Source organism: Cynoglossus semilaevis, chromosome 16, assembly GCF_000523025.1.
Source record: "Cynoglossus semilaevis isolate Cse_v1.0 chromosome 16, Cse_v1.0, whole genome shotgun sequence".
NCBI lineage: Eukaryota > Metazoa > Chordata > Actinopteri > Pleuronectiformes > Cynoglossidae > Cynoglossus > Cynoglossus semilaevis.
The window spans coordinates 10,151,553-10,167,886 of NC_024322.1; the positions used below are offsets into that span (position 1 = coordinate 10,151,553).

Below are 16,334 nucleotides of genomic sequence, written 5' to 3' on the forward strand. Positions count from 1 at the left end.
ACAGGGGCTCGGCACCTTGCCTGCTGAGGAGAACTATGACCAGGTGTTGTGACTGCTGAACAAAGACAGTGCAGTTGGGATATAGAAGCCTTAATGCTCAGAAAAAAAAATGTCTTGGAAATAACACCTGTGAATAATCTTTTGGGTTAAACCAATTTGCTTCAAGTAATGAAAAGTTCCAAGAATTTCTAAAGAATTAACTGATTGAAGAAGAGGGATGATCGAGCCACACATTGGCAGATGTTGTTAAAGAGCTTGCCTTTACAGCAAGATCTGTGGTTGGGTAGTACGATTTATCTGTACGATGTTTCCCACAGCCCATAAGTTCACATAAGTTCTCTAAATGATAAATTTAGAGATTTTTCCCCAGAAAGTGAAACTGTGTGGTCATGTGCCACAGATGCCCTTAAGTGGTTTGTTGATGAATTTCATCTTGTAGTTCTTGTTTTCAGCAGACACCATATACTATATGTGCTTTTTGATGATTTTTTAGAAGTTATCTAAATAGTTGATATTGAAAATAGAAAAAAAAATCTCACCTGATGTCTTGTACGCAGCCACTTTCCTGGCAAGGTCAACTCTGCCAGCATTTTTTAAACACTCCTCTAATAGGTCAACTCTCTCAGGTGAAACCAAATCCTGCTTCTCAAGCTCAACAGCCAAATCCAAAAAAGTCTGTCAGAGATAGAGAAAAGGCCACGGGTTAGGGTTATTACATCAGGGGATTACATCTAAACTTTCCCCTCCCACACATACAGTAATTCACTGATGTGAAAAGTTTTTAAAATGGTGTCACCTTCGCCTTTTCCATCTTCTCCCCAGGTATTGTACGACTCATTAGAAACTTCATGGTGCTGAGGTCTTCACTGGCCATATCCTCACTTAGACAATCCATCAGTACTCTGTGGTGAAGGAAACATTAGTACCGGTACTTAAAGTATAGTATAACGTAATGTAGTAATGTATAACATCTTACCTGAACCTTGGAAGAACCTGACTGCCTTCAAGAGTCATCGCCACCTCTTCTCGACTGAGTCCACACACCTTCTTCAGGATGTCAAAACGTTTGAGTTCTAACAGGAGTTCCTCTAGGAAGAGGTAGCCACTCTCATAGCACATAACTTTGGATGTCAGTGTCTCTTTCACACAGGGCATGCTGTCATCAGCGTCGGGGCTTTCACACAAATAGAAGACTCTCCTGCGTTCACTACTGTCCAAAGATTCTGCTATCTGATTGATTACCAGGAGATACTGGTGGTCTGGATAAGCCATAGCCTTAAGTAGATGAAGTTTCCAGTTTCAATACTTAAACCGATAAGAAGCTGCAATAATATGAACAGTAAAAACGAGCCATTGTCATAAAAAAATATACCTCAAACAACATAAAATGCGATGTATATATGGTAGAATTAATGATCCGACTTACCCTTTAGCGTTCAGCGTATGAAAGCCGTATGACGCATGAACAAAAGATAGGAAATAAGTTTTCCGTGTAAGCCGCAGCATTTAAATTTACGGAACTATGTTTTGAATGATTTCGTCACAACTGCGTAATGACCTTTTTCAATTCTAGACCCTACAGAAAGAGCACATTTCACCAAGGCTACGTGCTAGTGAAAGTGAAAGTAAATGTTACGTTAGAATGAAAGTCGACAAAAACCGAAATAATCTGAAAACTAATAGGACATCGGTAATGTTTTTTTTAAAAGGTTTCAAATATTTTCCATTTAATTCGTTATATAAAACCACAAGTTCTAGATGAAATTAACTTGAATTCGCCTCCGAATATTTATATACTGACTAAATTTTGGAATTCTAGGGACTTCACTTGGGTCAAACTTGGACTTTTCTTTAGTAATACAGACCCTAAATCTGACCTTAACTAATTTTCACTCTGGATAAAATATAGACGGGGAGGGCACAACTCCAACATTGCTAGTTACTTACAAAAACAACACTTTTGTTATTTGATATTTTTAAAAATTGAAACAACTAAGATTATGTCACTGCTCAGGTTATTTTTGTAATGTGAAGGCTTGTTTCTAATGTTGCTAGACTTTATTTATTTCTCAAAAAACTCTATTTTTAATATATTTTGAAAATTAAAGTTTGCGGCATTTGTGTCTCCCAACGCCTCACGCATTTCAACTCCCTGTTGAAAGTTAATCGTCTATTTTCCAATGATCTTAAATGCACCATTGCCGCTCCCCCCTGCTCTCCGCTTACCACAGACGTGTTCACTGAGTTCCGCTCCATCTGGCCAATCGGGTCGCTCTGTGGTTCGGCAGCACCATTGCAGTGTGGAAGGATCATACTGAGGCGCCGCTGCTCGCTACAGAGAGGCAGCAGTTGGAGGAAACGTACACTCGACCTGGGTGACCGCTTTGGACAAACACCACCTTGTTCGAGTCCTCACGGTCACCGGGTGACATTGTCATCATACGCCTCCGTACGGGTGAGTGAATTCTTCGCATTATCTACAGCTAAACATCCACAGTGTCCTCCGGTCATTGCAGTCAAACGCCGCTGCTGGTGAGTTGGAACATCATCACTACTGTGGTGTTGATCAGTGAACGCAAACCTAAAGGGCTCCAGCGTTTGCGTGGCTGACCGTGGGAACCACGCAGCTGCAGATGCTCGGGGCTGAGATGAAGCCACGCAGCCAGCAGTCAGTCAGCCGTTTCGGCCTAGTCACGACCGAGAAAAAACGCGAAAGATGAGGATGTTCAGCAGCGACCGAGTCGAGCTATAGGTAGCTAGCGTTGACGTTGACGTACAGGTTGTTGAGCTTTCGTGGCAGTGCGATCAGTAGTTGAGCTGGCTGGGTAAAAATAACTGACAGACCGGGCAGCACGGAAATGTTAGAAGAACACCACGGCTCACTGGAGTGAGTCCTTGTGTCACTTAGTTTTTGCACATTGTGTCCTGAAATATTACTTCAAAACAAAATGTCACTTCTACATTGAGATCTGGGAAGTCTTGGGAACATCTTGATTGGCTTCAGGGATTTTTCCTTCAAAAATTAAATTTGTTTGGTTATGTAGATAAATGTAGGCTACTATAATGTAGATACATGCTTTTACATTTTTAAATTTTTACTTTTTTTTACTATTTAGACGAGAAGATTAGCACTGTAGATATAGTATGCTGCCATTTCTTAAAAAAATAAAATAAACAGGAAATTATGATTGATTTTGTTTCTTTTGCAAGTGGTCCATCAGAAGGTTAGAAATTAACTAGGTGGCAGTGATGCTACTCAGACCCTTGGATACCCCCCACCACACCACACCCTCACCTCCAAAACACCCTACCACACCACACCCTCACCTCCAAAACAACAACAACAAAAATTACATCTCGTAAATAAGACAGCTAACCAAATCTTCTGGGTGAAGCACAAAACAAGAATGAAAGTGTCTGTTTTAGGAGTGTATTAATACGTGAGTTTTGTGTTTATCTGTTATCTCTTATTCTGGACATGTGCTCAGATGATAGTTTATGGAAATATTTGCCGTGAGCCATATTTTTGTCATAGTGCTGTATGAGGCGTATTCGGAGTACGTATCCACGTTTGTTTTGATGAACCACAGGTTTATAACAACAGTCACAGGTGTCTCTCCAGAACTGCAGTTCTGATAAATGACATGCAAACAATAGTCTCCAAAGTTGATTTAATGACTTGTTCTTGCACCTTTGGTATCGCCCTGTGAGACTGACAGTATCACTGATATCCATCCAGGTTCAGAGAGTGATCTGTCTTGATGTTCACCTGAGGAATTCTGCTGTCGTTAAAGATTTATTATCGTTATATAAGTGCAGCAATAATAAATCATACTAAACAAAATATACACAATATGATGTCAATATCCACACTGCAACCTTGGAACTTTTGCTTTCCTTACAGAAATAAAATAAAATATGGGCGGTGGAAGCATAAAGAACGAATTGTGGAAAGTTTCTTCAGTTAATTAGAGGATTGTGAAAGATTAGTCAGCAGGAGCTTAATAAAAAGTTGAATCTTCATGCTCGGGAGTTGGCTCTGTAGTGGCTGTGCTTTTAGTGCTATTGTTGCAAAAGAAAATAAAAGGTTCAAAGGAAAGACGCTTCAAGTAAATGAAAGGAAGTTGTCTCTCAATCAAAGTGCTGCTGCTGCAAAAAAAACAGAACTCATCACTAAACGTCAACACTTTTTAAATGAAGGGTTAACAGCATGCAAGCTGAAGTGAGATTAACCTGATTTTTAAAAGATTTTGGGAAGAAGTTGGTTATCGTGATGGTATTTTTTTATAACTATAAATCAGGACTCCTTCAGAGTGTAAAACAAAGTATCAAAGGTCAAAGGATCCATTATTGTAAGGTAATATTTTTGTAAAATTTTGGAATTAAGTTGACTATCTTGGTGGTTGTTAAGCTAATACTAAAAAAAATACTTTAAACCCTATCATGACTTTTATTATTAAATTGGTTAAACTTTTCAACTAGTAACTTTTATGCAGTTTTCTGAAAAACAAGTACTCATTCTTTGCAGCACAAAAAAAAAGCCAACAAAAACAGAACACTGGGATACTCGAGAACTCAGCTGCAAATGACTGTTGTACAATAAACTAGTCAATTTAATCAATGGTTTGAAGGTAGAGATGGTGAAAGTAGTTGAACTTAAATGCCTGGTATAAACCATCTCACAAAACAAATGGTGCACAAAAGGGTGCAGACAGGGTGGAGTTGGTAGAGATGTGTGTTAAAGGTGGCGTCTGACAAAAGGAGATCAGAAGGAATAATAAAGGAAGATTAGTAAGACACCAGTCTGACCTGCACTGTAACTGTGGTTACGATAAAATGAGGAGAGGCTGTGCTGCACTGGCAGAGCTTAAGATGCTGAGGTTGCCATTGTGGGTAAATCTGAGGGACAGGTAGATGGAGGTAGTTTGGAAAAGGGTTAATGAGAGACGGGAGGAAGATGAGAGGAAGATTCAAGAGAAGATTAAGAGAAGTTGTAGTTCCATACTACAGCATTATCACACCTGCTTACACATCTGCCCTACACGCAGAAGGTTCTGGGTTAGAGCCCCAGAGGAAACACATACTTCTAGGGGACAGCCTGTTGCAGCAGATCTGCTGTTCACGCAACAATGTCCCCAATGTGGGGAAATTCAAATTATTATTAATGATTATAATTAGTGAGGGAGGAATTGTTATGTTGGTGTTACATTAGAGAAGGAAGAAATGGTCGGCCAACAATACAGACTACAACGTCAGCTTTGTGCTTTTCTAGTCATCTGGGCTCTGATCCACTTCAGACAGAAACCCCATTTACCTACATATTCTGTCTATCGTCACTGGGAGTTAAGACTACTTGTATTGCTTGAGCTTTGCTTTGACATTGTAACAGGGCCTAAAGTTAGCAAGGTTGGGATAAATGTCTCTTCAAATTTGAGTCGGATATCACTCCTTGTCCTTGCTTACATTGTGCAGCTCTGTCATTTGTTCGACCCACATCAGCTACAGTTGTGAGCTCATTAGGACAGCTTTGCAGACAAACTATAACAAGTGTTGAGCCTGTATAGTTTGTTGCCATCCCTCCCACCTATGGCGATGCACCCGCCTAGGGGATCAAAGCTGTAATTAGCCTGGCATGGATTAGCAGTGCAGACTATTTTCCACTGTACTTGCTCCCACAGAGCCAGTACATCACACCAGCAGACAGCCCTCTGTCCCTCCTTCACTTTCAACAGAAGAAAAAAAACTTCCCGGGTTTGTTGACGCCATCATGAGACCATCCAAAAGTTACATTATTCATCATTTTTCCACTAGTTTACACGTATTACAGGCTCAGTGTGGCATTATGCTTTGGTCGATGTGGAAAGCTGTCCACATCTCTGTCTCTTGCCACATGCTAGACATCAGTCGGATGTGTTTTTGTCATGTAGAGTAGTACTGCTGACTCACCGCAGTGCCTGGTCTGTGTGTATGTGTACAGTATGTATGTTTGTTGGCTGTATCCTTGATGGCACCCCCTCTGCGTTAAGCACCAAAAACAAAAGTTCTTATTATTCCTTTGGCACTTCCAATGAGATTGAAGAGTACCGTTTGAAGTACTGGATTGGTTGTGAGTTTGAAATGCATTTAAATATTAATGGGGAAGTGTTGGAGATCTGCTTGAAATCAATGATAGGATAACCGTAAAGAGAGGCGTTAGGTGAGAGGGGTTGAAGCTGTCGCCAATTCAATTCTCTATGGATGTATAGAGTATTCTATATTTGTCGCTGGGCCTTTCTGGACAGACACTCATATTTCTTAAAATGAAATATGAATCACCTTTTTGTCATTTGATGTTTATTTTGGAATCCAGTTGTGGGCTGGAATGGATGGTTCAGTGGGCCTGAAGTTCATGATCACTGCTTACAACTTACAGAAGCATTTGGAACACTGGTTTTACTGACTTACTAAGTAACTTTTAGCACCCTCCACAGTCTTTTTTGCCAGAACAAGGTTTAGTGTTGGGAGAGATGCTACATATGGTCCAGCTCTCAAACAAACAGTTCAAACTAAAGATTTGTGCACTAGTGATGCACGGAGTCACTGTGTGAGACCACTGAGAGTAAGAGATGGGTAGAGTTTAGCATCAATGTTTTTTTTTTGTTTGTTTGTTTTTTTGGAAGCATGTTGTCACATTTGCTCCGTCATACTCAGAAGTTGTCTAAAACTAAATAGATGCCAGAGCATCTTTGGTTACAGACGCCTTTGAATTTTTGCCAGTTATTTGTTGTGGAGGCATGGTAGTAAAGACACAGAGTTTATTGGCCTGAGTATAAAAAACAATTAAACATAGACTTTCACAAAACATCCAGAAACCTAAAAGCTGTTTTTTTTCTCTGTGCTTAGTTCTGTGTTTAGGTGTCTTGGTTTTAAAATACTAGAAGTGAGTGATTTCTTGGCATAGGAAAGTCTGGCTTGGGTTCCGCATCTAATGCTTATTAACTTGGCTGCTGTTGTTATCAGAACTCATTTTTCCTGCGAGTTTAATATCTTTGCATTTGTTGCAGTGCAATGGCATCAGTTGAAAGGAAGCTGTTGCTGCTTTTGGTGTTCCATGAAATAAGTTTGACTTCATAATTATTATGTGTCTCCCGGGTGGGAGGAAGTTCAAGTGGTCCGCCCTTTGACTCTTTCTTAGTTGAGCAAGTCAATGTTAAAATTTGCATTGAATCATATTAAAGTAATTGTTGGATTGAATTAGTCCATGTGTTAAAGCATTAATTAATTCAATCCAGTCTTTCAGACACAAAACTAGTATTGAATCATCACTGTATACTTTCCCTTTGTAACAAGTCTAAGCCCGTAACACCTTACACATCTCTCACTCTCTCAGCATATTCAGGTCATATCTGTTGTTACTACTTTGAAAGTTAAAAAGTTGTGTCCTCTCTATTATGTTTTTTGGGGATGAATTCCCAAAATAAAATCCTGAAATACCGTCCCAACGATTGTTAGCTTTTGTTCTTAACACAGTATTTGCATTATAAGTATTTGCATGTGTCTGTGTGAGGAGCAGGGAGGGTGGAGCCTTCACATTTACCTGTGCAGCCGTGTTGTGACTCACCCTATCCATTCGTTGGAACCCTGTGTATGTGTGTGTGTAGTGGGATGCAACGTGTACCCATCCCAACACGTCTGTTCCTGCAGCTGCAGCAGAGCTAAATATAGCCTGCGTTGTGCGTACGCCTCAATTCCTCTGGCCCAGCCCTCAGGAGATGCAGAGAATTAGGGGGATTGTGCAATTTTTACTTTCCTCACATGTATTCGCTCTATCTATATTTTGCCTTTTATTTTTTACGCTACTCTTTATCACTTCATACAAAAACAATATTGTTTCAAATATATTCTTGCCTCACCGTTTTAGTGAGGATTATGCAAAAGTACAACTAACGTGGTACGGACAGAGGAGGGACAAGCCTCACTCTGGTTTTAATAATTCATGGCTGACCAAGTTAAGCTGAGCTGACCTTGAAAAAAATCCTCTAGTGTTGAACTTTTGAAACCCAGCAGTGCTGGACTGGGTCAGAGAGAAGTTGTCACAAACAACCAAAAGCACACAATGTTATATTTCCTAATACTGCAGAGTGCACCTTAGTGCTGTAAATATTTCATACAATATGGAGTGTGTGTGTGGAGGGACGGGGCGTGAAAACATTCTCTACATTGGGTGAAAATGTTGTCAATATTTGTCAATATAACAGAAAATGAACACAGTAATGTTAATAATGTGTATGGAGGTTCACTAGGCAACACTTTCTTTTGGTTTTTATTTTGCTTCTTGGAACACAGCTTGCAATTTTGAACATTGAAAACCCCTTTGCTGGCGTTATTCAGTTCTTGTTTCCACATAACATTCTACTTATTACCCAAGAAGTTTGAAAGCATTCTCATTTCCCATTCTTTACAGTGTACAGTCATATAAACACTTGCCACACTTAGATGACTGTGGGGAAACACTGCATCCTTAAATTATTCCTTACTGCTTACTAAGTTTCGATATTTTTTACCAACACTGCCATTCCACTCACTCATGTGGTATATAAATTAGTTTTTTTTATTTGACATTCAATAATTTATGTAACATACAGTTTCTGAAAAAAACATTGTGGTTCAGAGCACCTCTTTCCATAGATTATATGTAAGAAATGGATGTCACCAAACTGCAAATGTGAAGACTAGAGAAGAGAGAACTGAGAACTGTGATTTCTCTTTTTTTTTCTTTTTTTATATATATCAAAACATCATATCACATTCTGACTAAATGTTTTTGTTGGCAAAGACCATATTCGGTAATTTTACTCTCACACACACACACACACACACACTGACCTTCATGATGTGATAAGGTGATAATCGACTTTCTAGGTAGTGTTCTGTACTATCTTTGGTACATGATGCCTCAGGTCAGAAGACTGTGATACCGCTGCCTTGGAGAAAGTTGACAAGCTCCTTAAACCTCTCGATGACCCGACACCATGGCCTCGGGGAATCTTATCACGTTGTCCTTGCTTACAATTAGGAGTAAAATCCTCGCGTAACTGCAGACATGGTGCAACAGGCAGGAGAGAAAGAACAGCAAATGCATGAATCAAGTACTAAATCTTATGACAACAGTGTCTCTGCACGTTGGTTAGAAAGTCGGAGAAACGAATGCTACATTAGCACCAAGGGGAAACAACAAAATTTGGGTTGCCTCCGCAGTTTATCATATCTAGACAAAACAAGGCAACTTGAGTAAAATAGAAATCTTCTACAGAAGATGTTCAACAGCTTTTGAAGTAAAGACAGCTCAGTTCCTGTCCGGCCGAACCGTTGTCAATAGCTCGTGTACTTTGGCATGGTGTCATGCATGTCCTGTTTAGGGTGCAGGGTTTAAACTCTATGAATAACAAGCCAAAAAAATGAACCTGTGGAATTGTTTATTTTTAGCCTCATTCAGGCATCTTAGTAAATTTCACTACATTGGCATGCATTTACTGTTGTGCTTTATTGCATGAATTCCTCTAAATGTGAACTTAATTTACCAAGCCAAGAAAGGATGGATATGCTTCTATTGTACCTAAGAGGTGTACCTAGGGTTCAGTGTTCATTGGCTTAGCCTGACTTATGGGGACACAGTGAGTCTTGTTTCCTGTGTAGCTCACAACAGGAACAGCGTTTCTGTTTAAAGTATTCATGTCCACCAACACAGACGCCAGCAATGGTTAACATTGGCTCTCTGTACTTAGCAGGGCCGTAACCTTGTGTATGTTTACACTGGTTTAATGAGTCACTTAGTCACAGATACGTGTATGATTCATGTGTCTGCACTGAGTGATGACTACAGTGAGGTGCAGCGGAGAGCCTGCATTCAGGACTCTGTTGAAACAGAACACATCACAGATGTGTTTAACATACAGTACAGAGGTGGGAATCTGTGTGTACCTCAGCAGTCGATAACTATCATGGGGCCGACGACTGCGATTATGAGATGATTTAAAAAAAATGTTTTTTACAAAATACATAATTTTAAAAAAATGTTTTTTACAAAATACATAAAAAAAGACACATTTTAATATTTTTATTTCAAACCCACTTTTCTTTAATGCAAATATAGCTCCATATCCTCTTGGAATGAAAAGACCAATAAAATTGTGACACATGTTTTGTTTGTGAGTGACAAACATACATCTCACAACCTGATTGGTTCAACCTAGCCTGTTGTTTACATTGCAAAATTTTAATTTCTAATCTTTCAAAAGAAATTGTGACGCATTGGAGAAATTAATGTTTTTCACCATGAATTATTTTTTGCATCACCTGATGCAAATTCTTTATTTAACAGCCTAATACTCATGTGTGCTGAAGCCTATAATACGTGATATATTCCACAAACAGGCTTCACTCCAAGGGGCTGTAGGGTAAACGCATACAGTACACAGAGAAAGGGCGGCGGGACAGATTGGCACACGGAAAGTGAGCTTTCCGTCGTATGGCTGACTTGATTAGCATTCGTGTAGTGTTTGTTTAAAAGGTTGCACACCATGTTGATAAGTGAGCTGCAGCTGTTGTTGGCCCTCTGTCTGTGGCAGCTGATGGATTAGGGGAAAAAACAGCTTAGACTGTCCTTGAGTGAGTTAGCACTTTCACCTTTTCGTTAAATTTGATACCAGTGTTTTAATATCTTTTGTTGCCGTGCAGATGGATCCCAGCGATATGACAATGTCGGCAGTGCACACCACCATAACATGGGCATAGTTCTCACTTTGCATGCGTTTTATAGTATCTTTGTTGGAACACAGAGTCACACAGAGCAGAAATGAATACTCTGTGATATGCACAGACTGGGAAAGAATCACAGCATTTGTCAGTTCTCTCCAAGTTGTATCAGAACACTCGTATGTCTCTGTGTTTCTGACGTGACATCGGATGAACTGTTTGCTTTTGTCACAGAGAAGAATCATTCATACGTGCGTTCAAACTTCAGTAATCCAGTGGAATACATGCCGTGTGTTAACCTCTGTTTCCTGTCTTTGGTGTAACCCGGTACTACAGTTATCTGTAGGTGTAACAATGTCACTGTTATTACGGGGCTGGTACTTTCCCAATGCTTGGTATGTGAGCCCTGCCACAGGGCAGTGACAAGATGTTTTCACAGTCATTCCAGGCTCTTTATGATACAGATCAGATCTGAATCAGGTCAGTCAAAATGAGAACATCAGATTAAATTATCAACTGTATTCATTTGTTTAGAAGCAGTTTAAATATTCCTTAGGAATCATGGGTATAACTAATCTATTGTTGAAACACACGAAGTTAATATCATCTCCATGAATTCCTTGGGTAATAATTCCGATACTGATACAACTACAACTAGAGAGTATCTGTCGATACTGACATATTTCGACCAATATCAGACTGATACAGATCCTGAGTATTAGATTGAACCTTCCCTAGTATATATCATCATGGTTTGTCGGCGTTGCCACTCTGAATGTGTATGAGGCTTATCCTGAAATACCTCAAAGAACCAACAAAATATGGGTAAAAGAAAAACAATTTGAGTGTGTACTGTACTTATTGCCATAATCCATTTTTTGTGGTCTACCCATGTACACATTTCCTTGATTGCCATGTGTTTGGTCTTGCTTCGTTTGAAATATAGTTTATCATTTACTTTTGATTTTGTGTTTTTCCTAACACAAAGACCATGCTTTGATTTTATATCTTGTGTGTTTTCAGCTCTAACGAGTCACTCAGAAAGTATGCTGTTATCTAGCAGAGCGGTATAAACAGCATCTTCATAGAAGGGTGCAAATCGTTGTTGACAAACTACAGCATGATAATCCACTTGACACTTGATGAATTGCTCATTTAAACGTCCTTCAGATGAACACCAGGTTGTGTTTCAGGGTCCCTGATGTGGCACGGTCTCCGTCAAAGGGACACGGAGCAGAACACAGTGGCTTTTCTACCCACACGCCTCCTGTGTCACTATAACCCCAGTTTTTGCCACATTCAGTAAACAGAATGGGTGTGGATTCTCAGGATACATTTTTAGCAGGCGGGGACGTTAAGTTGGCCAGCTGACTGTTGCTATGCAACAATGGGGAACTTGTAAATGTGTTCCCAGTTGCGTGACTGAGAATAACCACAATACAGAGTAAATATGTGACAGGACAAAGCATGCCGTAAGGCATCGTAATTAAAAATGTCATGATAAATGCATGCTTGATCTAATCTTTAAACACTAATTTCACACATGAGCTATGGTTATGTTGGTGTTTTCTGATGTGCAACGACAAATGTTAAAACTCAAAATTAACTGAGAGCTAACAACCGTGTGTGTGTGTGTGTTTAGTTGCCTTTCCTGCATACTGAGATATTGCCAAAAAAAGACAGGACATCAGTGAGTTGCCTTGGAGGTTGGTTTCTCTGGCAATTAAAGGATTTTATTTTTTGACTAATTTTGCAATTTAATCTTTGTAGTGTCAAATCCAGAATTTGATTTGCGATGTCCCAAATGCAGTCTGTACTGTGTTGGACTAATAGAGGGCTGCCATTTTATCACCGGCTCAGTCCATAACCATTACAGACAGAATTTCTTGGCAAAGCTGTGTGGCAGAGAATGTCAGGTTCAGGGAGTTTAGAATACCATTACTGATTCTTGCAGATGATGTGGCCCTGTTCCCATTATTGAACACTGATCTTCAACTTGCACTTGGCTTGACCATTACTGAGTGTGAAGCAGTCACGATGAGGATCAGCACCTCTATGTCCCAAACATTAGTTCTCATTAGTGAAATGGGAACTCTGTTGCCCCGAAGTAGTGGAATTTAAGTATCTTGTTCCCATCACTCAGAGATGCTTGGACGGATCAGAGCAGTGTCCACAGTGCTTGGTCCTGGACTTCTGACTAATCTTTGATATTAGTATTATATTAGATATAAGTGTAACCTTAGAAGAACGATACCCATAACAAAGTGTAACCTTAGAAGAACGATACCCACGATGGGAATTATCCTGATGAAACTTTGATACAGTGATGTTGCTTGGATGTTTGTATGTCCATCTCTAACTGATTCTGTTTTTGCCTTGCGTTGCAGGTGAACTCTCAGTGAGAGACAAATGTGTGACAAAGCGGACAACCATTCACCTCTCCCAGTGGAGATCTGAATTCTGGGACAGTGAGGTAAGGACACTGAACTGACCAACTCCCTCACATTTTGTGATACTCATTAACAGCTCACAACTATTTTAACTCCATAGTACCTGCTTTTGTCTCTTGTCTAAACTTGGTTGAAGTCTGAAGCAATTGGACTGCAGTTTCCATGGTTACTGATAAGCCTTTTCTTGGCGAATTTCACTTTAGTAAATCTGTGACAGTTTGACAAGTGGAAGGAAGTTAATGAGTCAGCCTTTTGTGAGGAGCTGAACAGCTTACAGAGCGGTGCCCTTCATTTCACACTGATTGTGTGTTGAAGACGAATATCTCACTCACTCTCTCCCTCAGATCATAATCTGCTCATGAGGGGGGTTCTAGAACGTTAAATTTCCGTATTTATTTCCACAACTGCACCATGTGAGGAGCTACTGAACATGTTGAAGTATATTTGTTGCTTCAATCAAAAACAGTGCAAAGACACAGTGTGACCACTCTACTCATATATAATAGTAATAATAATATATAAAACAACTGTTAAAAAATGACAATTAATTATATTTTGACAAAAACTCAGATAAAAGCAACGGCTGTTTGTCATTAAAGATAAGAAAATATTACTAAATTAACTCTAAAATCAATTTTCAAGTTACCATCTGCAGTATAACATGTCACAAAAAATCCTTAAAGAAAACAATGGATAACTGTGATCTAAAAACTGTTACTGCCTGTTCTGAAAATTCCAAAACACAAAATCACTCAAATTGGCTCCATCATGATGTGAATTGTCAGAAATCCTGAGTCTTCTGCGGGATATTTGTGCCAATGTAAAAGCATTATACTCTTGGTGCTAGATTTGATAATAATACTGAGGTGTCCTTTTCCACTCCTTTGCTTCATTCGCAGCCAAGGTTGTTGTTTTTACATTGTCCGTCTGTCTTTAATCTCCCAGGATTATCTCAGGAATGTACACTGGGCTCTCAGTGTTAGGGAATGCATATTGTTTAAACATCCAGTTGGAAAAGACTAAGAGTTTTAAGACAACTGTGATATTGCAAAAACATTGTAGCTTCAAATCGAAATAAACTGGAAATTGTTAAAATATATATATGTATATATATGTGTGTGTATATATGTACATATGTGTTTATATATATATGTATATGTGTATATATGTGTTTGTATATATGTATATATATGTATGTGTTTGTGTGTAGTACATGAACATATATACAGTATTCTGTATGCATACATGGATGTACGTTCAATGCCACATATATATCCAGATTCCTTGGCGCTTGTACAGATCCCTGTTGTTATCTGTGAGAACGAAGTGAGGTGGAGTGAGGCGTGTCAACACTGTGTCTCACTGTGGGAGAGACGGCATGAGGAATGTGCACATGTACACACTTTATTATTGTTTGGTTGCGTTCCAAAAGGAACTGTTTGTGACCCTCCCAGAAACGGTAGTTGTTGAATCTAACAACATGAGCGTTTTCTTCTTTTTTTTTTCTTTTTTTACTTCTGCTCAGTGGTTTAACCTCAGTTCCGGTAACTTGCACATGTCGGAAAGTTTGCAAACCCATGACCTAGAAGGAACTGTGTTGAGCTAATTAACAACAAGGTGTTTGCTGTGGGAGGACAATACTGTAATAAAAAGAGAGAGAACCATATATCAGGGTAAAATATTTCAGTGTTAATAGACTGTAAGAATATTTGGCTCATACTTGTTTTTGTCTCAAACGTGGCTCTTGTACATAAATATTGCCTTGGACCACTGCCTAAATAAGGGACAGAGCTACACTGTTATGTAAAGCTGTACACCCCCAACCGTGGTGTGACATGTTCCGATGTTTAGATGAGACAAAGTGGAACACAAATATTGAACTTCACACCTACATTATTGGAAAAAGTTAAATGTAAAATGAGATCTAAAATAAGTCTTTTATCCAGACATATACTACCAAGGCTTGGCTAGGCTAAAATAATACCACTAATATTCTTACATTTCCAACCTTTTAACCTTTAAGGTGTCTGATTAAAAAAAAAAACTTAGACTGTTGGTGTCTAGACCAGGCAGAGAAGCCGGTTGGAAACAGGACTGTTAGACTGATACATGTGACTGACATGTAATTGTTCCTTTTCTTTTTAACAAACAATATTACACTGTTAACCCTTTTTTCTTCGCTCTGATTGGCTGATAAAAGTTTAACATTCATTAAAACCATACCGACATTTACAAATGAATGTTTGCAAACCTGTTTGATTTAAACTTCCTTTTTGGCTTCAGTTTTCTCTGTTTCAATGCAACAGCACCTGAGAAACACAGTGGGTCTTACTGAGGTTTGGAATTGACAGGATTAGGGATTAGGATTTATTCAGTGGATCAACCACTTAACGTTTCAGACTTTGAGTCGCTGCTAGTTCTTCTTCTGTATACTGTGATCTAGACCGGCGCTGCAATAGCAGAGAGTAAATTCTGTCTTGGATATGGTTGACAGTGTAATTAGTGTTGTCCCTGTGTGACTTTCTCACTTTTTATACTGTTCCAATGTAATATTATAGTTTTTAATTAACTCTGCATCCTCCATAAAGCTGGTATTATTAATTATTCTCATCTCTCTGTTGTTTTTTTTAAATCTATAAATATCCATCTCTGCTCACTGTGTGTGTGTTTCTTTCTCCACCAGGCGTCCAGCTGGGGTCTCTGAGGAAGATGCTGGGTTCAGAGCGCGGTGTTGTAGAAGAATGGCTCTTAGAATTCAAGGTAAAGGCTTCTCCCTTGTTCCTGCTTTTATTTTTGTCTTTGCTCCGTCTTTGCCTAGACGCTGACATCTTGTTTGTTTTGTTTTGGAGAAACCACACAGTGCAAGGGGGGAAAAAATGATGAATTAAAAAAAAAAAAATCATCAAATAGTCTCTCTCAGTATTTGTGTCAAAGGCTACTTGTTGCTGGTAAATCCTGTGAAGTATTTATAGGGTTTACATAAAGATGTTATTCACAAGTCGCTAATCTTTTAGTTTCCACGCAGGTCCTAGTGGGCATGCTTCCCTTTAAACTGCACACTGTCGGAAAACTGTCGGAAAATAAGCAGTGCTGTGTACATGGATTATAAAGTTGTACCTATATACTGTATATTTATATATATATGTGTGT

At 39.1% G+C, this 16,334-nt stretch overlaps 2 protein-coding genes across 9 annotated transcripts in view; one reads left to right on the forward strand and one right to left on the reverse strand.

Moving 5' to 3' along the window:
• Positions 1-3,416, reverse strand: part of LOC103392053 (CASP8 and FADD-like apoptosis regulator) — a 5,338-nt gene extending 1,922 nt beyond the window's left edge. The window contains exons 1-6 of one of the 6 annotated variants that reach the window (XM_025063563.1): positions 3,328-3,416; positions 2,227-3,295; positions 977-1,275; positions 797-902; positions 540-675; positions 3-52 (exon numbers count right to left, since the gene is read on the reverse strand). In XM_025063563.1, the coding sequence (XP_024919331.1) occupies positions 3-52; positions 540-675; positions 797-902; positions 977-1,275; positions 2,227-2,313 (678 nt within the window). In that variant the 5' untranslated portion in view covers positions 2,314-3,295; positions 3,328-3,416. The other 5 variants (XM_025063562.1, XM_025063564.1, XM_025063566.1 and 2 more) reach the window with 5 other exon arrangements.
• LOC103392052 (protein FAM126B) overlaps positions 2,241-16,334 on the forward strand; it is a 31,811-nt gene continuing 17,717 nt past the window's right edge. For 2 of the 3 annotated variants that reach the window (XM_008328575.3, XM_008328577.3), the window contains exons 1-3: positions 2,241-2,455; positions 13,122-13,207; positions 15,868-15,944. In XM_008328575.3, coding sequence (XP_008326797.1) covers positions 15,894-15,944 — 51 coding nt within the window. In that variant the 5' untranslated portion in view covers positions 2,241-2,455; positions 13,122-13,207; positions 15,868-15,893. Of the gene's footprint in view, positions 2,456-3,332; positions 4,358-13,121; positions 13,208-15,867; positions 15,945-16,334 lie in introns of those variants that run through there. The other variant, XM_008328576.3, reaches the window with a different exon arrangement.